Source organism: Trachypithecus francoisi, unplaced genomic scaffold (assembly GCF_009764315.1).
Source record: "Trachypithecus francoisi isolate TF-2019V2 unplaced genomic scaffold, Tfra_2.0 Lachesis_group15, whole genome shotgun sequence".
NCBI lineage: Eukaryota > Metazoa > Chordata > Mammalia > Primates > Cercopithecidae > Trachypithecus > Trachypithecus francoisi.
The window spans coordinates 10,943,864-10,967,220 of NW_022681460.1; the positions used below are offsets into that span (position 1 = coordinate 10,943,864).

Sequence of the window (23,357 nt, forward strand, 5' to 3'; positions counted from 1 at the left end):
CGCCTCGGCCTCCCAAAGTGCTGGGATTATAGGCGTGAGCCACCGTGCCCGGCCAAGTAGATTAAATTTAAGTTAGTTCTAGGTGAAAGCTCTGTGTCTTATTCTGAATACTGGAACCATTGGATATTTATACAATAATCTTGTTAATTTAGCTTGGGTACAATTCTGCCTACAGAGAAAGAAGGTACTGGATAATATCTCTTCCAGAAATAGTGCTGAAAAAAATCCCAAATTCACATATTATATATATGACATAATACATTGATAATATTCAATCCATTATGCTTTTAATGCTCTCACAAAACAGTATATAGAGTGCTATTCCCATTTATACCATTTATTTTTGTTTTGCTACAGGAGTCTAGGCCCAAGTAAAGAAAAAGTCAAAATACCATGGTTATTATGGTTGAGAAATTTGAGTAATTTATAGCTAATTGTTTGGAAATCTTCCTAATTTGCATTTGATAATCCAAATAAGTGAAAGTTCAGTTAATCTGGAATGGCTTATGTTACTTATGCAATCTCTCTGTTTCTCTTTTTTTTTATTTTGACCGAGTCTCACTCTGTTGCCCAGGCTGGAGTGCAGTGTTGTGATCTTGGCTCTCTGCAGCCTCTGCCTCCCAGGTTCAAGTAATTCTCACGCCTCGGCCTCTCAAGTAGCTGGGATTATAGGCATGCGCCACCACACCTGTGTAATTTTTGTATTTTTAGTACAGATGGGGTTTCACTATGTTTGCCAGGCTGATCTCGAACTCCTGACCTCAAGTGATCTGCCTGCCTTGGCCTCCCAAAGTGCTGGGATTACAGGTGTGGGCCACCACACCGGGTCTGTTTCTCTTGTTTATCCTGCTCTGCTTTTGGGAGTTGTTACAGTATGACATATATGATCTCCAGGCAATAGGCAGGAAACTCTCATGTATTGCTTTTTAGTAATTTTGATAAAACATAAGGTATGGGGGGAAGTCAGAAACTTAAGTACTAAAATTAAATAAATTGTTTTTATTAGAAATAAAATTCTATCTACTCAGGAGGTTGAGGCAGAAAGATTGCTTGAACCCAGGAGGTCAAGGCTGCAGGGAGCCAGGATTGGACTACTGTACTCCAGCCTGGGTGACAAAGTGAGACCGTGTCTCAAACAAACAAAACCAAAACAAAATATCACAAATAAAATTCTCAAAATTAATGTAGTTTCTTCTATACTTATATATAATTATACAGGCTATAGTTCCTTCACCTAGATGTATGTTTCAGGATAGTTACATTTTCACCAGATACTTTAGCCACTTCTTTCTCACAGATGATGACAAGATAGATAAACCTTACCTTAGAAACAGCAGGGCAGGAATCTCTTCTGACTGTTTCTATTCCTTTTGCATCAAATACTGGGTCCTTCTGATCCAGTGTTTCATACATGTAACCCACATACCTCTTTTTTGTTTGTAAAACACAGGGCAAATATACCTGTGGTAAAATTAATAAAATGCCTCTTAATAACCATTTTTCCCCCACCAAGAATATTTTATTTTTATGTCTCTGTGCTTTCTTTAGTCAAATATCCATTATTTAAAAAATTCTAAATATGACTTAGGGCCCAACAAATTCATGATATAAGACGTGGGAGCAAAATGAATTGTCTTTAAGTTGTTACCACTTGCTCACTCCTTTTCCTGCACTACCAATTTTGTTCTTTTGCACTACCAGTTTTGTTTATTTGCTAAATAAAGTATAAACACTTTAGCTTGGCATTCAAGACAGTCTATAGTCTGGTCTCAACTTTATTTTTCCAGATCTCCTGCTACCCTGTATTTCCATACTGTGCTTTTCCAATTCCATACATGCCATTTTCTTCTCTTCAGAATGATTGCAGCCCCATGTCTGCCTACTGAAATTCTAACCATTTTTCAAGACATAACCATTTTTCAAGACACATTTCATCGTTACTTCCTATATGGAGTCTCTCTTTCCAGCCCAGGAGGACACAATTCCTCCTTTCCTTTGTGCTCTCACAGTGTTTAAGCAGACTGTTCTCATCTTGCTTTCTGTTATGTTTGTAACAAAAGAGAATGCTTTTATAAATTAACCTTTCCTTTTAGATTACTGGCTCTTAGAGGGCAGGACTGTGTCTTCCATTTCTTTGTATTCCACACAGTTCCTGGGCTAAGTATCTTTTATACAGAAAGAAAGAAATACATATTTGATATCTGAAGGTAAGTGAAAAAGAATTGAAAGTCCTTGTGGTAAACTTTGTTTTGCAAAGAAAGAATATGTCTTCCATCCTATGTGGTCTTGTTCCATTGTGACTTTGTCACTCTTCCTATTAATAGTGGGGTCTATGTTCACTCCCTTTAAATCCAGAGAGGTGTGTGACACTGTGACTTTGAGCCTGGGTCATAAAAAACAAAGCAGCTTTTGTCTGTTTCTCTTTGGGATGTTCACACCTAGAACCCAACCCTCATGTTGTGAGGGAAAACAAGCAGCCCCGGTGACAGGCCACTGGTAGGTGTTCTGGTTGATGTCCCAACTAGCAGCCAGCATCAATCACCAGACATGATTGGTAAGCAAGCTTCAGATGGTTTCAGCCTTTTGCTGTTGGTTGGGTTACCCCTAACCCCTAACAGTCTTCTCAGCTGAGGAACTAGACATTGTGCAGCACGGAAAAGCCATTCCAGTTGTACCGTCTGAATTCCTGAGCCATAAAATCTGTGAGCAGAATGAAATGTTTGCTGTTTTACACCATTAAGTTTGGGGTGATCTGTTACACAATAATAGTTACTGGAACAAAGTTTTCATTTCCTTACATATATATATATTACTAAACAAATTTTGGGAAAATTATACAAAAGAGAAAATACTTAAAATGTAATTTTTTTTTTTTTTTTTTTAAGACAGGGTCTTACTTTGTTCCCCAGGCTGGAGTGCACTGGTCAATCACAGTTCACTGTAACCTTGAACACCTGGGCTCCAGTGATCCTCCCACTTCAGCCTCCCTCTGGAATAGCTGGGACTACAGGAGTGTGCCACTATGCCTGGTTAACTTTTTAATTTTTGTAGAGATGGGGTCTGGCTATGTTGTCCAGGCTGGTATCAAACTCCTGGTCTCAAGCAACCCTCCTGCTTTGGCCTCCCAAGGCCACAGCAGGATTACAGACATGAGCCACTACATCTGGCCCAAATTTAACACTTTAATAGACCTATATACTGTCAGTGATCCTGAAAATGTACTGAACAAATCAGAGGTCTCTAGAAGACATGTGAGTTTTATATGTGGTTACTAATATTACATTCCTCTTACCTTTTCAAACTTCAATTTCACTGGTTTAGGATTGGTAGCAGTTACAGCTTCAGCAATTTCCTGACCAATCTTAAAAGACTGCTCCTTAGTGGCTCCTTTCAGTAGCACAAACATACTAAGGGGATTAAAAATAAGGTAATGAGGAAGTCATTACAACAAAAATTCTATCAAGAGTAACTCTCCTGGCTATGACTCTGTCTAATGCCAAAGAAAACTCCCTTTCTCCTATTTACTCTTTCTTAAGATGCTTCCTACGTAAGCTTTCCTGTTTTATTACTTTCCATGTGTACTCATATCTTGTTACAAATCTTTTAAGACATCCAATATTTCTAACTTAGCTACACACAGAGCAGCTCAGATATCCCAGTAGTCAAGAAAGTCCTGGATCATCCCTGGACATTTAAGGCTTTGTGTGGTACACAAGGGGTCACTAACCCTGAGGCGGCAGACTGATACCAGTCAGTCTGTGATCAGTGGCAGATGAGACAGATCAGTGGCAGCATCAGATTCTCATAGGAGCATGAACCCTATTGTGAACTGCACACAAGTGAAGGATCTAGGTTGTGTGCACCTTATGAGAATCTAATGCCTGATGATCTGAGGTGGAATAGTTTCATCCCCAAACCACCCAGTCTGCGGAAAAATTGTCTTCCATGAAACCAATCCCTGGTGCTAAACAGGTTGGGGACCACTGTGGTCCAGGCACAGTAGCTCACGCCTGTAATCCCAGCACTTTGGGAGGCCAAGGCAGTGGATCATCTGAGGTCAGGCGTTTGAGACCAACCTGACCAACATAGTGAAACCCCATCTCTACTAAAATATAAAAATTAGCCAGGCATGGTGGCATATGCCTATAATCCCAGCAATTTGGGAGGCTGAGGCAGGAGAATCGCTTGAGTCTGGGAGGCAGAGGTTGCAGTGAACTGAGATTACACTACTGCACTGCAGCCTGGGACTCCATCTCAAAAAAAAAAAAAAGGTTGGGGACTACTGTGGTACACAGCTAAGTACATCACAAAATAAGAGACTGTGTGATTGTAAGAAAATAGAAGATGTACTTGTGATATGGGAGAAGTTTCCTTAAGGCCAGAACCACTCAACTTAAAAAAGACAGACATTGGGCCGGGCGCGGTGGCTCATGCCTGTTATCCCAGCACTTTGGGAGGCCAAGGCGGGCAGATCACGAGGTCAGGAAATGGAGACCATCCTGGCTAACACAGTGAAATCCCGTCTCTACAAAAAAAAAAAAAAAAAAAAAAAAATTAGCTAGGCATGGGGGCGGGCACCTGTAGTTCCAGCTACTCCAGAGGCTGAGGCAGGAGAATGGCATGAACCTGGGAGGCGGAGCTTGCAGTGAACTGAGATTGCACCACTGCACTCCAGCCTGGGTGAGAGCAAGACTCAGTCTCAAAAAAAAAAAAAAAGAAAAAAAGAAAAAAAAAGACAGACATTGGCTGGGCGCTGTGGCTCACACCTGTAATCCCAGCACTTTGGGAGGCTGAGGCGGGTGGATCACCTGAGGTCAGGATTTTGAGACTAGCCTGGCCAACATGGCGAAACCCCATCTCTACTAAAAAAATACAAAAATTAGCCGACGTGGTGGTGAGACAGAGTGAGACTCTGTCTCAAAAAACAAAACAAAACAAAAAAACAAAAAAGACATATATTCTGTAATGTATGTTAACTGAAAAACAGTTAAAAAACATAAAAAGACACAAGGAAGAAAATCAACATCTGTAATCATGTCGTACAGAAAAAAGACATTACAAACACGTTGTGTATATCTGTAAATCTTTTCATTTGCTATAATGGATATTATTTGGTAATGAATAATATTGAATTATATGAATAAAAAATACCAATACAAAATATACTCAAAATACCAATACTAAATATACTCAAAAATAACTGACAAAATGCATATTTTTTCTATTTCAGTATATACTACAATCTGACCACCAACAGAAGTAATGATTAATATTTAAGTAAAATAGACTATAAAGTTCATTTTCACTTATAGTTCTAGTGAAAAGACATTAAATAGTGGAAATGGATGATATCTTGAAACATGACTTTAAGATTCCTGTTTCTAGCCATATAAACCAATCTCATATTTCTGAAGTGTTTTTATACTGGATTTTTAAGTCCCATTTTGGATGGTTTCTTTGGAAAAAGTTCCTGCTAATATCGGAGACAGTACTTGCCTGAGAGCCTATATGAAAAATTAAAAGAAAGGAAAAAAGTAGTTTATTCAACTCTACTAAGCCTTTAAAATAAATATTGTCTCAATCTGAATTAATTTTAATATTCACTAAGGTAGAATAAAAATGCCTTAATTAGACCTTCAATCTAGGCTATACTTTGAACCATCTGAAGGTTTTTGTAGTTTCTTTATAGGCCATCTGATGCTCATTTATACCAATACTACCTGATTTTAATTTTTTTTTTAAGAGGTAGGGTCTCACTCTATTACTGAGGCTGAAGTGCAGTGGCATAATCATTGGTTACTGCAGCCTCGACCTCCCTGTACTCCTTCGCAATAATTTTTCAGTCTATTCCTGGCCCCAGGTTCAATACATAAGACTTGCTTTCTGTTACTATAGGTTTTTTCCAAGAATTTTATATAAATGGGCTGGGTGTAGTAGCTTTTGCCTGTAATCCCAGCAACTCCGGAGGCTGAAGTGGAAGGACTGCTTGAGGCCAGGAGTTTGAGATGGGCCTGGGCAATAGTGAGACCCTGTTTGTAAGTAAATAAACAAAAATTTTATATAAATGAAAGTATATAGCATGTACTCTTTTACATCTGTCTTCTTTCACTCGGCATATTTTGAGATTCATCCATGGTGTCAGAATAACAGCAACTGGTTTGTTTCCATTGTTGAGTAGTATTCCACTGTATGGATATACCACAATTTGCTTATCCAATCACTCACTGATAGACATTTAGATATTTTGCAGTTTTGGACTATTACGAACAAAGCTCCAATGAAGAACTGTATACAAGTTTTCATGTGGAAATAGGTTTTCCTTTTCCTTTTTTTTTTCGAGACGGAGTCTCACTCTGTCATCCAGACTGGAGTGCAGTGGCGCGATCTCGGCTCACTGAAAGCTCCACCTCCCAGGTTCATGCCATTCTCCTGCCTCAGCCTCCCGAGTAGCTGGGACTACAGGGGCCCACCACCACGCCAGGCTAATTTTTTGTAATTTTAGTAGAGACAGGGTTTCACCGTGTTAGCCGGGATGGTCTCGATCTCCTGACCTCACGATCCACCTGTCTTGGCCTCCCAAAGTGCTGGGATTACAGGTGTGAGCCACCACGCCCGGCCAGGTTTTCTTTTTTCTAAGATAAGCATAAAGGAGTGGAATCGCCGGGTCATATGCTAAGGGTATGTTGAACTTCACGTGCAACTGCCAAACTGTTTTTATGTAAGATTATTATTCTTAAAATGTTCAGATGCAATGATGAGTGCAACATTTTTTTTTTTTCTCTTGTTGCCCAGGCTGGAGTGCAATAGTGTGATCTCAGCTCACTGCAACCTCCGCCTCCCAAGTTCAAGCTATTCTCCTGCCTCAGCTCCCTGAGTAGCTGGGATCACAGGCATGCGCCACCACACCCGGCTAACTTTGTATTTTTAGTAGAGACAGGGTTTCTCCTTGTTGGTCAGGCTGGTCTTGAACTCCCGACCTCAGGTTATCTGCCCAAAGTGCTGGGATTACAGGCATGAGCCACTGTGCCCGGCCATATGTAACATTTAAAATCAATGGACATACACATATTTCTATACAGTTTTATAATAGGCAAAACTAAGCTATGGTATTAAAAATCAGGTAAGTGGTTTTCTAGGGCATGGAGTGAGGGTAAGGGATACACTGTAAAGGGAGAATGAGAAAACTTTTTATGGTGATAAAAAGTGTTCTATATCTTGACTGGCATGGTAGCTGGTAACTTGGGCCTATACATTCTTATATTTTATTACATATTATACATGTTAAAAATTACAATTCCATAAAAATGATAAAGGTATATATACTTCACATCTTAAAAGTTATTATTGGCCAGGTGCGGTGGCTCATGCCTGTAATCCCAGCACTTTGGGAGGCTGAGGTGGGTGGATCACGACCAGTTCAAGATCAGACCAGATCAAGAGTTCAAGACCAGTCTGGCTAACACGGTGAAACCCCATCTCTACTAAAAATACAAAACTTAGCTGGGTATGGTGGCGCATGCCTGTAGTCCCAGTTATTCGGGAGGATGAGGCAAGAGAATTACTTGAACCCGGGAGGTGGAGGTTGCAGTGAGCCGAGATTGTGCCACTGTGCTCCAGCTTGGGCAACAGAGACTTAAAAAAAAAAAAAAGTTATTACTATAGGGTCTATATTTGAGACTTTACCCAGTAATGTGAGTTTGTTTGAATCCATCTAAGCTGTTTTGGCCAGTCTGATTTGGAGCTAAGCTTCAAGAAGGCTGCACAGAATGAACAGAAATTTTTTGTCATGTGACAGAATGGAAGTGACTAGCCTACAATAAGAAACACTGTTTTAAAATGAGTTTCTACTCCTGTAATCCCAGCACTTTGGGAGGCTGAGGCGGGCAGATCACAAAGTCAGGAGATTGAGACCATCCTGGCTAACACGGTGAAACCCCATCTCTACTAAATATATAAAAAAATTAGCCAGGGATGGTGGCAGCCACCTGTAGTCCCAGCTACTCGGGAGGCTGAGGTAGGAGAACGGCGTGAACCCCGGAGGTGGAGCTTGCAGTGAGCCGAGATTGTGCCACTGCACTCCAGCCTGGGGGCAGAGCGAGACTCCGTCTGAAAAAAATGAAGAGAGCAATCACTTCTCCGGTGATCCACTTGTCTCGGCCTCCCAAAGTGCAGGGATTACAGGTGTGAGCCACCGCCCCGGCCTTTTTCTACTAGGTTGCCAGGGGCTGGGAAAGGTACTGTGTATGTGTGGGGAAGTGCGGATGGTTAATGGCTACAAAAATATAGTTAGAATAAGACCTAGTATTTGATAGCACAACAGAGCGATTACAGTCAACAATAATTTATTGTACATTTAAGAATAACTAAAAGTATAATTGGAATGTCATCATAATTGGAAGGTCATTTGCCTTCATCTATCAGATTTCCTTCATTTTGATGAAGAGGCAACTAAGCCTCAGAGAGGCAAAATGACTTATTAATGGCTATGCCATCATCTAGGAGTATAATTAGAAAGAGAATCCAGGTCTCCTCACTCTCAGTTGGGAACTCTTTTTTTTTCTGAGTTGGAGTTTCACTCTTGTTGCCCAGGCTGGAGTGCAGTAGTACAATTTTGGCTCACTACAACCTCCACTTCCCACGTTCAAACGATTCTCCTGCCTCAGCCTCCTGAGTAGCTAGGATTATAGGCATGTGCCACCACACTCAGCTAATTTTTTTAATTTTTAGTAGAGAGGGGGTTTCATCACGTTGGCCAGGCTGATCTTGAACTCCTGACCTCAGGTGATCCACCTGTCTCAGCCTCCCAAAGTGCAGGGATTACAGGTGTGAGCCACCACGCCGGCCATTTTTTTTTTTTTTCTTTTGAGACACAGTTTCACTCTTGTTGCCCAGGCTGGAGTGCAATGGTGCAATCTTGGCTCAACGCAACTTCTGCCTCCCGGGTTCTAGCAATTCTCCTGCCTCAGCCTCCCGAGTAATTGGGATTATAGGCATGCACCACCACACACAGCTAATTTTGTATTTTTAGTAGAGATGGGGTTTCTCCATATGGTCAGGCTGGTCTCAAACTCCTGACCTCAGGTGATCTGCCCGCCTTAGCCTCCCAAAGTGCTGGGATTATAGGCGTGAGCGACTGCGCCCAGCCAGGAATTCTTTTGCACTCCACCAAATATTACCTATTATCCCAAGAGCAGTGTTTCTCAACCTTTCATCATTGTCCTTCCAAGGCAAAAAAAAAAAGTAAATTTAAATTATATTTAACAAGAGAAAGTAATTACTAAGGAGTAAAATATTGTTGGCCCACTGTGGGGCCAAAAACTACGGTACTTTTTTTTTTGTCCCCCTTCAAGAACTTACTTGTATTCTGCCAGGGTGACACTGTTGTGAACTGCCCTCATACAGACGTCACTAAACATTTGGGTTTCTTGTTTTTGAGACAGGGTCTCATTCTGTCACCCAGGCTGGAGTGCAGTGGCATGATCATGGTTGACTACAGCCTTGAACTCCCGGGTTCAAGTGATCTTCCCACCTCATAGCCTCCCAAGTAGCTAGGAGTACAGGTGCGCACCACCATGTCTGGCTGATTTTTAAATTTTTTGTAGAGACAGGGTTGCACTTTGTTGCCCAAGCTGGTCTTGAACTTCTGGGCTCAAGCAATCCACCTGCCTTGGCCTCCCAAAGTGCCAGAATTTCAGGTATGAGCCAGCATGCCTGGCCAATGTTTGTTGAATGTATCAGGTAGTGAATGGTGATCAAAAGTTTTAATGACATTGCAAGTAAATTTCCTTTGACTGGAATCATACAATAACTATAAAATCTGATGTAGAGAGAAAGCATCAGTTAGGAATCAAAACACTGAATATCAATTTATGGCTCTTTAATGACTACTTGCAAGATCTTAAATTTCTTATCTTAGGGAAAGTTGTTCTTAATAAGCATCATTTGAGGCACATTCTAAGATCTCCCAATAGTATGAAAACTGCTTGCCTAAATAATACCAAAATCCCTTCCGGCTCTGACATTGTTAGTCTGTTATTTTTTGTAGCTTGACTTATAGATCTTAAAGGGTAAATAATGTAACTACAATCAGAATCATGCTGACTTTTGAATGTTGTCAACAACATGGATAGCCCCTGAATTAAAATCAGTAAGTTAAAGGATTAACATTTTTGCCTAAATATTTTTTAAGTTCTGCTAACAAATGCAGAGCTTATTTTATTAACTCTTATTTTGCTAGAATACCCAGCAGAAGTAGTTTCACAGAACAGTAAAATAACGAAAGCCAAACTAAGAAGTGGCTTTCTATGAGGAACAGGAGAGAATATGGGTAATTAGGGCCTGGATAATTTGAAACTATCCCTACCTGCTGGTAATGAAACAGCTGCTCTATGAGGCAAAGTCTCATTCAGCATTAATATGATTATGCTGTCTGTATGAACATTTTAAAGAACTGGATAAGATTAAATGCTTTTCAAAGATTACTTATAAGCTATTTAATGATTAGAAGCATTATCTCCTATTGCTCTGTTGGACTGTAAAGAGATCAGAGGTCTTGAGGCAAGTGCTCTTAGCATGTTCACACTGTGACTCTAAGTCCCCAATAGGGAAAAAATTTCACTGTAAGAAATTTGCATAGTGCCTACATTCTACAAGAATTTCAATAAGCCATGCAAAAAAGATGTTACATAAATAACTGAAACCTGAAAAATATCACAGCAAACAAGGAAGCATGCAAGCTGGTGTTAATAACTTACATTATTAATAATGTGCCTTCAAATGCAGGCACATTATTTGTCAATCCATAAATAATGGGCTTGAGTAAGTCTGTGGACCCTCTGGAGTCAAATGGAAAACTGTATTTGCCTATATGCACTTCTCTTAGAAGGTCAACATATTCTGGGGCCGAGTGGTAAGTTAACCACTCACAGTTCTGGCAATTATCCTTCAAAAACAGTTTAATTATTTTAAGATATACACTTAAATTCAGACAGTTGCAGCTGTATTAGAGGAATTATTCACATTAAAAGTAGTTTCTTTAAATAAACTAGACTCCTGCGTACACAGTTTACAGATCACTATCTACTTGGCTAAGAGCTACTTGGAGGGAAGCCATAGGAATCTTCACAGTTTGTGGCTCAGGACACAAACTGTCTCTTATGATCATATCTGGTAAATCAGGATCTGTGTTAACTCTGATCATGAGATCGTAAGGACTGGAAAGGACTCAGAACTCTATTTTTAGAAAGGATTCCCATAAGCCATTTTAAACACTGAAATGAAGATATGGAGAGATGCAAAAAGACAACTAGAAAACCAAAAACCCATTACCTGTCAGTATCGCCATATACAACCCTAGCCCCCCATTTCTTGGTATCATTCACCAGTTTAATAGCTCGTTCCAAGGTCTCTCTGGCTTTGTGAACAATACTATCGCCAACCTGTTGGTACAAACACATTAGAAATAATTTCTTAACATAGCTCAGTGTAAGTCAACAAACTTTAACACATAATACACTTAATTACTAAATATTTCCAGAAACGAAACAAGGAGAAAAGAATGTAAAAAAGAAATTAGTGCATCATTCTTTCTACAAGTATTCAAGAAGAAACTGAGGTGAAGAATTTGAAAGGACCAATCGATATGCAGACTTGTCTTTGAGTGTAACAGTAAGTGGACTTGCACTTGTTACAAGGTACACAGCTACAATGGATTCTTGGAAGAATAATCCTTGTTTATTCAAGTTCTCTTTTTTTTTCTTTCTGAGGAGTCTCACTCTGTCACCCAGGCTGGAGTGTAGTGGCGTGATCTCGGCTCAGTGCAACCTCTGCCTCTTGGGTTCAAGCGATTCTCCTGCCTCAGCCTCCTGAGTAGCTAGGACTACAGGCACATGCCACCATGGCCAGTTAATTTTTCTATTTTTTTTTAGTAGAGATGGGGTTTCACCATATTGGCCAGGCTAGTCTCGAACTATTGACCTCGTGATCCGCCCACCTCGGCCTCCCAAAGTACTGGGATTACAGGTGTGAGCCACCATACCCGAACTATTCAAGAACTTTCTTTTTTTTTTTTTTTTTTTTTTTGAGACGGAGTCTTGCTCTGCCGCCCAGGCTGGAGTGCAGTGGCCGGCTCTCAGCTCACTGCAAGCTCCGCCTCCCGGGTTCACGCCATTCTCCTGTCTCAGCCTCCCGTGCAGCTGGGACTACAGGCGCCCGCCTCGTCGCCCGGCTAGTTTTTTGTATTTTTTAGTAGAGACGGGGTTTCACCGTATTAGCCAGGATGGTCTCGATCTCCTGACCTCGTGATCCGCCCGTCTCGGCCTCCCAAAGTGCTGGGATTACAGGCTTGAGCCACCGCGCCCGGCCTATTCAAGAACTTTCTTATGTGCCCTTACAACTCATTAGGCAGAAAAGCATTCTTTGCGGGTGCATGAGTATACGTACATGTATCTCTCAAAATTTTTCTGTTGAAGTGTTGATGATAATGTTTCTCAATATCATTAAAGTTAATGCTGAACTTCAATCTTGTGACTAGTTATACAAGGAAAAATGTATCTAATTATATGATGGGAAATACATTAAAAGTGTTCAATTTAAATTAAATAGGTAGATATGTATCTAGGAAGGTTTTTTCATTTGTGACTAGTGAATTTTAACAGTGACCATGGCATGAATTTACGAAACAAAAAGATGCTGGGCCTTGACAAATATGAGAAGCATGCTAATGAGATTTACAGTTAAATAAATTAAAGAGACTATATAACAATGCTGTTTTATTTATTAAACTCATTGAAGCTAAGAGTGCGAAAAGTTGCCATGCAACATAAAACATAAACGGAGCATTCCCTTTGCAATTTTAAAATGCAAACTGCACATTGTTTTTTTGTGTGTGTGTTAAGAAGCAAACAATAGCAATAATGATCCTTCTTCCTTTACTGTAAAATTTGAATTACTAAATGTAGGATTGAATAGTATTTAAAAAGCCGTTTAAAGTTGCATTACAAAGGACATATTAGGTATATGAACAAAGGAATAAATAATAAAACTGGTAGTAGAAACGAGTTGGGATTTATTTATTTATTTTGAAACAGAGTCTTGTTCTGTCGCCCAGGCTGGAGTGCAGTGGTGTGATCTTGGCTCACTGCAACCTCTGCCTCCTGGGTTCAAGCAATTCTCATGTCTCAGTCTCCCGAGTAGCTGGGATTATAGGCGTGTGCCACCATGCCCTGCTATTTTTCATATTTTTAGTAGATGGGGTTTTGCCATGATGGCCAGGCTGGTCTTGAACTCCTGGCCTCAAATGATCTACCCGCCTCAGCCTCCCAAAGTGTTGGAATTACAGGTGTGAGCCACCACGCCTGGCCTTGGGTTTTAAATTAAGATTATGAATTCTGCTGAGACCTCTAGTACATACATTAGAAAATCTTGAGAATGTAAACTATAGCTTAATACATTACAAAAATCATGTTATCTAATGGAAACTCAAATTGAATAAAACTCAAATTGAATAAAATGTTCTGTTACCTGCTGCCACTTTCAAACAAGGTCAACTTTTATTTTATTTTATTTTAATTAATTAATTAATTAATTAATTAATTTGAGATGGAGTCTTGTTCTGTCACTCAGGCTGGAGTGCAGTGGCACGATCTGGGCTCACTGCAAGCTCCGCCTCCTGGGTTCACACCATTCTCCTGCCTCAGCCTCCCGAGTAGCTGGGACTACAGGTGCCCGCCACCACGCCTGGCTAATTTTTTTGTATTTTTAGTAGAGGCAGGGTTTCACTGTGTTAGTCAGGATGGTCTCGATCTCCTGACCTCGTGATCCGCCCACCTTGGCCTCCCAAAGTGCTGGAATTACAGGCCGCTGTGCCCGGACAAGGTCAACTTTTAAATATGTGAGGACAAAGAGCTGCATGAGCAAGCCATCTTAGTGTCAAAGTCAAATACACTTCTGAGATATATACTTACAAGTAAGTATATACTTGTACATACACATAGCGGTCTTAAATGTCTGCCTAATGCTCTTACTCTGACCCATTAAAGTTATACCCAAAAGAGTCAGAACTCTGCAGTTACCCCTGAAGACCATGTAGTAAGAATTCAGCAGCACTAGAGTGAGGGGGAGGTGGAAGAGGGAAGGAGAAGTAATTGAATTAACAGATTCTGCTACTTTATGGCAAGGTTCCTAACCTGAAAAGCATTACTTCATTAAAGGGCTAAGAGAGGATTTAAAAGAGGAAAAGAAATGGTTTCACAATTTAGGCCATGACTGGGGATGCTCAAAAGTTAATAAAAACACATTTTTTTTTTTTTTTTTTTTTTTTTTGAGACGGAGTCTCGCTCTGTCGCCCAGGCTGGAGTGCAGTGGCCGGATCTCAGCTCACGGCAAGCTCCGCCTCCCGGGTTTACGCCATTCTCCCGCCTCAGCCTCCCGAGTAGCTGGGACTACAGGCGCCCACCACCTCGCCCGGCTAGTTTTTTGTAATTTTTTGTAGAGACGGGGTTTCACCGTGTTAGCCAGGATGGTCTCGATCTCCTGACCTCGTGATCCGCCCGTCTCGGCCTCCCAAAGTGCTGGGATTACAGGCTTGAGCCACCTCGCCCGGCCATAAAAACACATTTTTTTAAGTAAAAATTAATTTTCTGAAAAGACATAAAAAGGAAGAAATAAAGTTCAATTTTTAAAAAGGCACAAATATACCTTTATTATAAATATGAATGACCAATAGTTTAGTAGAAAACTGTCAACATACAAAAATTTTAATTTATGAAGTCCAACTAAGACAGAGGCATTAACCTCCACTATTAGCTACTTTATTCTCCATATTCTCTTCATAGGAATTTTTGCTGACAAAGTCTTGTCTTTCTCTATGATAGTACTGAGACAGACATTAACCTGCAACTATTAGCTACATTTATTTATTCTATATTCTCCTTATATGCTTACAAAGTCTTATTTTGCTCTATGACAGTCCAGATCTGCACTTTTTTGATTATGTGTTCTCTGAAGGAAAGCAGGAGACCACAGACAGTAATCCATTCGCCTCCCGCTTTTAAAAGGTTTTAATTATTCTGGATAACTTGTATATATACGTATATGTTGTACATATGATGTACACAGGCAGACAATGTGTAATGATCAAATCAGGGTAACTGGGATATCCATCACCTCAAGCATTTATCATTTATTTTTATTAGACATTTCAATTCCATTCTTTTAGTTATTTAAAAATATACAATAAGTTGCAGTTCACTATAGTTACTCTACTGTGCTACCAAATACTAGATTTTATTTATTCTAATTGTATTTTTGTCCTCATTAATCATTTCCACTTTATCTCCCTCCTTGCCCACCTCACAGCCTCTGGCAACCATCATTCTACTCTCTATCTCCATGAGTTCATTTATTTTTTCTAGTTTCCACATGAGTGAGAACATGTGATATTTGTCTTTCTCTGTCTAGCTTATTTCACTTAGCATAATGTCCTTCAGTTCCATCCATGTTTTGCAAATGACAGGATTTTATTCTTTTTTAGGGCTGATTATTGGACAAATGGGATCACATAAAGCTAAAAACCTTCTGCACAGTAAAGGAAATAATCAACAAAGTGAAGAGACAACCCACAGAATGGGAGAAAATATCTGCAAACCACCCATCTGACGTGGGATTAATAACCAGAATACATAAGGAACTTAAACAACTCAGTAGGGAAAAAAAACAAATAATTTGATTAAAAATGCACAAAAGGTCTGAACAGACATTTCTCAAAAGATGACAAATGACTAATATTACTAATCAGAGAAATTCAAATCAAAATTATAATGAGATGTCTTCTCACTCCAGCTAAAATGGCTTTTATCCAAAAAGCAGGCAATAATGAATGCCGGCAAGGATGAGGAGAAAGGGGAACCCACTGTTAGTGGGAATGTAAATTAGTAGAGTCACTATGTAGAACAATATGGAGGTGCCGCAAAAATCTAAAAATACAACCACTATATGATCCAGATATCCCACTGCTGGGTATATGTCCAAAAAAAAAAAGGAAATTGGGACACTATTAAATAGATATCTGCACTCTCATATTTACTGCAGCTCTATTCACAATAGCAGTCAAGATATGGAAGCAACCTAAGTGTCCACCAACGGGTGAATGGATAAAGGAAATGCCATATTATGTGTACAATAGAATATCATATAGCCATAAAAAAGAATGGAGCCATCTGCCCTTTAAAAAAAAAAGTGGCTGATACCTTCCATTGTTACTTGATTGGTGCTAACTTTTCACTTATTCATGAGAGGCTCTTTCTGTGATTTTAGCTGCTTTTTCCACTCATGATTTCACCTAGAAGTTAACACTGTACTGTTGTGAAGTTAGCATATGATGAGGGGCCAAATGCATGCTTGCAATCATTAACCTGAGAATAGCTGAGAAGACCAGGGTCAAGGAAGCAGGTATTGCTTGGCAGTCTGAGTTCACCATGCAAAGCAGGAACGTACTCCCTGGTGAAACCCTATTCCTAAACTTCCACTGCTAGTTCAAAAATCCTCCCAAATTCTGGTTATTCTAGAGTTACAGTATTTACATATTTTTAAAATAGTATTTCTGCATTGTTTTATTACTAAAATACATTAATAAACACTTTTAAAACTGAGAGGCAGGGAAGAAATTAGGGAAATGTGAAAATAGCCCCTAAGAAAGGATTTGGGACAAGCATGGTGGCTCACACCTGTAATCCCCGCCAAGGCAGGAGAATCACTTGAGCCCAGGAGTTCAAGACCAGCCTGGGCAGCACGGCAAAACCCCACCGCTACAAAAAATAGAAAACTTAGCTGGGCACAGAGGTAAGCACCTGCAGTGCAGTCCTAGTTACTTGGATTGCTTGAGCCTGGGAGGTCGAGGCTGCAGTGAGCCGTGGTTAAGACACTGTACTCTAGCCTGGGCGACAAAGCAAGACCCTGTTTCAAAAAAAAAAAAAAAAAAAAAAGATATCTTTTGGTTTTCCATTAGTAATATCATTTCCATTTTTTTTCCTGCTAGATCATGTCGATCAGTGCTTTTCAAATGTATTAATATGAACCCTCAGGACTGACAAAGTATTTTTTATCTCACCTAAAAGTATACAAATATAAACCTAGATACAAACTTTTATTGCTTACAGCCTTTACAGTGCAACCATAAAAAAATTTATCCAGCACAAAATCATATTACTGTACCAAAATATTCAAGTTAACAATATTAAGTTTTCACTATAGATGGTATTTTGCTGCTTTCAATGTGAATATGCCACTCCTGCCTTGCTCATGTTTTTGGAGTTCATTTTGCCTACTGTGAGCTGTGTGAAGACTTGATGCTTTCCTTGTTTTTCTCTTACTGAACTAATGCAAATATGATATACCACAATGTCCTCTGGCCTTCATTTGGCATGAAAAGATCACAGTATAACAAGCTATTCTGTTCTTTTCTCACTCAGTAGTATATTATTATATTACCCTGTCACACTATATTGTATTTGTATCAAATAAACACCTTAACTTAGTAAATATGAAATTAACTCTTATTCTATGAAAAATGTCTTTCAACTGTCACTCATCACTGCAAAAAAGGTTCTGCTTTATATCTACTGGTATACTAGTAAATATGGAATGATTGTTGTTTATTCTGACTTAAAAATTTTTTTTAGTTTTTAATTTTATGTATTAATAGAGGCAAGAGCTCACTATGTTGCTTAGGCTAGTCTTGAACTCCTGGGCTCAAGCAATCCTCCCACCTCAGCCTCCTGAGTTGTTGGGATCACGAGTGTGAGCCGTCACACCTGGCTAATTGTGACATTTGGACAAGCCGATATAACTATAATAAGATCTCGTCAATACATAAAATGAATTATGCACTACCAAAGTTGTTGTAAAAACTGCTACAAAGATGGCACTGAAATTTCATGCTAATAGAAAGTTAAAGTATAGTTATGAAGATCATGCAGAAATATGTGTATGCTAATTTCTAAAATGATCATTGGAATAAAGACACCGAGATATAGAGAAAAGTCACAGATCCCCAAGAATATATATATATTTTGAGGCTTGGTATGAGAAAAACTGATCCTATGTCATAGAAATGAAATGGTTTATTAAAGTTTTAAAACAAAATGAAATGCTTGAATGAACAGGCATTCATTTAATGCTGCTTTAGTCTCTCTCTTTTTTTTGAGACAGGGTCTTGTTCTGTCACCCAGGCTGGAATGCAGTGGTGCAATTATGGCTCACTGCAACCTTGACTTCCAGGGCTCTAGTGATCCTCCCATCTTAGCCTCCCAAGTAACTGGAACCACAGACACATAACACTATGCCCGGCTACTTTTTGCATTTTTGGTTAGAGATAGGGTTTCACCATGTTGCCCAGGCTGGTCTCAAACTCCTGAGCTCAAGTAATCTACGTGCCTTGGCCTCCCAAAGTGTTGGGGTTACAGGTGTGAGCCACTTTTTTGAGACAAAGTCTTGTTCTGTCACCCAGGCTGGAGTGCGATCTTGGCTCACTGCAACCTCTGCCTCCTGGGTTCAAGTGATTATCCTGCCTCAGCCTCTTGAATAACTGGGATTACAGGTGTCCACAACCACACCTAGCTAATTTTTGTGTTTTTAGTAGAGACGGGGTTTCACCATGTTGGCCACACTGGTCACGACTCCTGACCCCATATGATCCACCCGCCTCGGCCTCCCAAAGTGTTGGGATTACATGTGTGAGCCACCATGCCTGGCCTTTTTTTTTTTTCTTTTTAAAAAGAGATGAGGTCTCACTGTGTTGTCCAGGCAGGATTCAACTCTGGGCTGAAGCCCCCCCCATATCACACCTCAGCTTCCATAGTAACTGGGAATACAGGTGAGTGCCACTGTGCCTCGCTATATTTTAGTCTCTTTTGAAAAAACTACAGATTTGTATCACTTACTTCAATGCATGGCATTCTCCCAGAAAAATTAGCAGCTGTATAGCCAAATGTGACATTTGCTATCAGCTTAAGTCCCAACTGACGTGCATCAAGCATTCGTGACAGGGCTCTGTCTTGCTTGTAAGCCTTCATTGACTGCTTCACCATAAATCTAGTCTTCAAAATTTCTTCAAGCATTCTTGGTAGTACACCTTTTCTTACTGAAGGCTATTATAAAGAAAAAAAAATGTTTAAAACCCCTCAAACATTATAGATTTATATAATTAAGAAGGAAGCATAAAATATAATAATGGCCAACTGTCATGAATTGAAACATGCTAACAATAGAGTGACCATAGTATTAGTGGCCGTCAATATAAAATCATCACATTTTATTTCTTGGAAGAGGATTTTTCTCCTAAACGGTTCCTGCAATGTTTATAAATCTGATAGAGCACTTCCATGTGAGTTCAGAGACCTCCAGGGAGGAGGATGTCAACTAGTGCATAAGTGACCATACAACAAGTTCAGAGGGAAATTTTGTTCAAAACTTTGACAGAAACCCCCATTCTTTCAAAATGACAGATGGGACTTGTATCACTCATAACCAACTCAGTTTTTAAAGATCTCATCCTAATGACCCCACACAGAAATCTGCATGGAACTCCATTTATCTACCTTGGAAGAATGATGAGCTGGGTTGACTCTGCTGACATTCAAACCTGCAGTTCCAGGGACTCTAGGTATTTCAAATCTGATGCTTAGACCACTAAGCCATCCCCTCCGGCCTATATTTATTAGCAATCTGGAAGAGGGGATGAATAGTGAGGTGATAAAATTTGTTGATGCCAAAAAAAAAAAAATCATTTGTATTAATCAAGACTAGGGAGAATTTATGAGAACTCCAGTAGGAATGAAAACCACAAAACAGTATTAACTTTGATGATGATTCACAGACACGTGCAACGTAATGCATGTCGGACCTAGCGACTAAAATCTCAGGTATAGGATCATCACACACCTGAATATTGAAAAAATCCTATTTTTATTAAGCTTTACATACTGGGTCCAAAAGTAGATGCAAGTTTTAAAAAAAGCTGTTAAAGGGAGATAATAAGCTGCCAGATATGCGACAATGAGAACATATTCTAACCTCTAATTCATTTGGTGTACATTTTGAAGCAGCCATAGTGTTTTAAGACGTAAGATAAAAAGAACAGGGACCAAATTTGCAGAAATGTGATGTGAAAACTGATTTTTATATAAAGACCCATTCATTTAATTAAAAAAAATCTATTTCCATTTCTCCAAGTAGATCTCATCTACATCAGTCCCTAGAAATACTACATTTTAAAATTTTCCAAAAAGAAACATACCATGAACTCTTCGGTTAAAATTTTCTTCATCTACATTGCTAATTTTAGTTTAGCATTCCCTCTTACTGATAGAGAATGATGCCACTTTTGATATAGTACACCAGAATGAATTTGAGGGCTGGTGGGGTCCACTCTACCATCAACCACTCTACTGTCTCATGATTCTAGTACAGACTCACTGCTAAGAAAATAGAAAAGAAAGGAATGAAGTTGGCATATAAGAGGCAATATCATCTTTTAGATCTCTCTTATTCGTCTTTAATTTATAAAGTTTTCTTTTGTCTCTTTTGAGGGGAGATACAGGAGAGAAAAAAGGGATCCTATTTTTAGTTTGGATATCTTCTTAAAAATATAATAAATAAGCCTATTACAGTATCATCAATTCTAAGATAGTCTTAATTTAAAATAATGTAGAAGAACAACTAGTAGCATCTACACATTAAAGCAATTTAAATCTCTGTAGGTAATATATTTTGACCATTAAGTTGCTATTTAAGTCAGCCTGGTTCTAATAAAGGGCAGAAGGTATAAGCGTACATTTATTTCTTTCAATATTTCATTAACCAAAATTTAACAATTTAAAGATTTAAAACCTAAATTCAAGAAAAAACAAGGTGACCGGTTTGTTCCTGAGGTGATTTCTTGGAAGATTCTTGTATCTTTGACTTTTTGAGATAAAATATTCAAGCAAACTCAGTGTTTTTGTTTTCTATTATGTGCCAACAATATCTAAACCATTATCAGCTTTCCAAAAGTTAAGCCATAGTTGTTATCTTTCATTTACAAGAGAGTATTACCTTGACAAAAGCTACTCCATTGGGGGACACTGTGATATCATGCCTAACTTGGTAAAGTAAATCTGGAGGTACTCTCAGAGAGGTACAGCCAAATTTGAACTCATCATACCTGTTAAGAAAGAGAACATTAAGCAAATACTTCCTCAAATCATAGAACAGAGATTTTAGGCAATTAAAAAAATCTTTCTAACACCATTAGAAATTCATTTTCAAACATCTAAACGTGAATTCATGTAATTAGTAATATGTTTATTTGCCTCATTACCAAAACAGTTTTTCAAATATTCACAATTTATTACAAGAAACGTTTCTTAAATGGCACTATCCTAAAATTTGTGGGTAAAATCTACACTGAAAACCAAATTTCAACATCTGATCATCTTATTTATTTATTTTATTATTGAGATGGAGTCTCGCTCTGTTGTCCAGGTTGGAGTGCAGTGGTGCGATCTTGGCTCACTGCAAGCTCTGCCTCCTGGGTTCATGCCATTCTCCCGCCTCAGCCTCCCGAGTAGCTGGGACTACAGGAACCCACCATGATGTCGGGCTAATTTTTTGCATTTTTAGTAGAGACAGGGTTTCACCGTGTTAGCCAGGATGGTCTCAACCTCCTGATCTCGTGATCTGCCCGCCTGAACCTCCCAAAGTGCTGGGATTACAGGTGTGAGCTACTGCGTGTGGCCTAATCATCTTATACTAAATTACTTAAATAAAAATTTATTTTTATTGAACATCCTTGTGAACATATTTAAAGAAGAATTTAAACCTTTAAGAAAGACTGTAAATCTTGTAAATTTTCCAAATTCCCGTTTGTAATAAAAAGACAGGATTACCAATATAATTTCCACAGATGCTTTCTATGAAGGAGTATAGCATATACTAAAACCAACACATGGTCTCCAATACGCAAAAATCAATAAAAAGGAAGACTCCGTATTTCCCACAAATCAAGAAAAGTATCTAATCCTTTGAGAATTTAAAATGTTATTATCAGTTTATGAAATTTAATTTACATAAATTAATAAAACCTACCATTTAATTTTTAAAATCCTGGACTATTTATAAGAAAAATAAAGAGGAGGTCATAGTTGGAGTTATAAGATCATAATCCTCAAACTGTTCCACTGCAAGGTAATTTATATCAACAATTTAACTTTCATTTTAAAAGAGGCCATAGTTACATATGGAGTGAAACAGTTGCAAGGCTGATCTATTCCCAATCCTCTTCATGAGTCATCTATCCATGAAGCTGGATTAATCATACGGTGATCCATATCAATTAGTAAGACAACTACAATGAATGGATTAGCTGGGATACAGCCCATTTACCTTGCTCATAGGGAAGGTGTCAAGAGCAAAGAGACACTCAGAAAGTGTCTAATTTTAGTAAGAAGTACAAAGCACAACATTACTGTAAATGTGAAAAAAACCTTACTTTCCCAAGTTCTCCACATGGCCAAGGCAGGTGGAAAAGCAGTAGTTATATGCAATCACGATGGAAGGATAAAGTGATTGGAAATCCAAAACAAGAACAGAGTTGCTATAGAAGCGAGATTCAGGCTCCATAATTAGAGGAACACACTGTGGGGCTCTCATTTGGGATCTTTGCTGAACACTAGGTGTCACAGGAATATAGTTCATTGGTTTAGCAATACGCAACATCATTGATTCCACACGGTACTGCAGGGAGAAAGGGAGGTGAGAAGAGAAGAAACACAGTTTAAATATATTGGTAATTTGAATATACAATCATTTGAGGATAATCTGCTTTTCAGAATAAGACTGTATGACTTTTTTTTTGCGGTCCCAGTTTTTTTTTTTTTTTTTTTTTTTTTTTTTGAGACGGCGTTTCACTCTTTTTGCCCAAGTTGGAGTACAATGGCACGATTTCAGCAATCTGCAACCTCCGCCTCCCGGGTTCAAGCGATTCTCCCACCTCAGCCTGGGATTACAGGCGCACACCACCATGTCTGGCTAATTTTTTGTATTTTTAGTAGAAACAGGGTTTCATCATGTTAGCCAGGCTGGTCTCGAACTCCTGACCTCAGGCGATCTGCCCACCTTGGCCTCCCAAAGTGCTGGGATTATAGGTGTGAGCCACCGTGCCCAGCCTGCAATACTAGTTATTTAGTCAGCTTTCAGATGTGAAAAGGGATATATGTAAATCCTTTTCCTATTCCTATGACTTTTATAAAAACTATAAAACATGTCAAATAACTTAAAAGATAAGTCAATTTTAAAGGACAGATGCACTTAGATCTCTTTTT

At 39.0% G+C, this 23,357-nt stretch overlaps 1 protein-coding gene across 4 annotated transcripts in view; it reads right to left on the reverse strand.

The window, feature by feature from the left end:
* The window catches only part of REV3L (REV3 like, DNA directed polymerase zeta catalytic subunit), a 186,587-nt gene that overhangs the window by 14,485 nt on the left and 148,745 nt on the right, over positions 1 to 23,357 (reverse strand). For 3 of the 4 annotated variants that reach the window (XM_033234306.1, XM_033234307.1, XM_033234308.1), the window contains 6 exons: positions 22,526 to 22,770; positions 21,091 to 21,199; positions 18,939 to 19,145; positions 11,329 to 11,438; positions 3,293 to 3,407; positions 1,324 to 1,461 (listed from right to left, as the gene is read on the reverse strand). In XM_033234306.1, the coding sequence (XP_033090197.1) occupies positions 1,324 to 1,461; positions 3,293 to 3,407; positions 11,329 to 11,438; positions 18,939 to 19,145; positions 21,091 to 21,199; positions 22,526 to 22,770 (924 nt within the window). Of the gene's footprint in view, positions 1 to 1,323; positions 1,462 to 3,292; positions 3,408 to 11,328; positions 11,439 to 18,938; positions 19,146 to 19,595; positions 19,723 to 21,090; positions 21,200 to 22,525; positions 22,771 to 23,357 lie in introns of those variants that run through there. The other variant, XR_004442723.1, reaches the window with a different exon arrangement.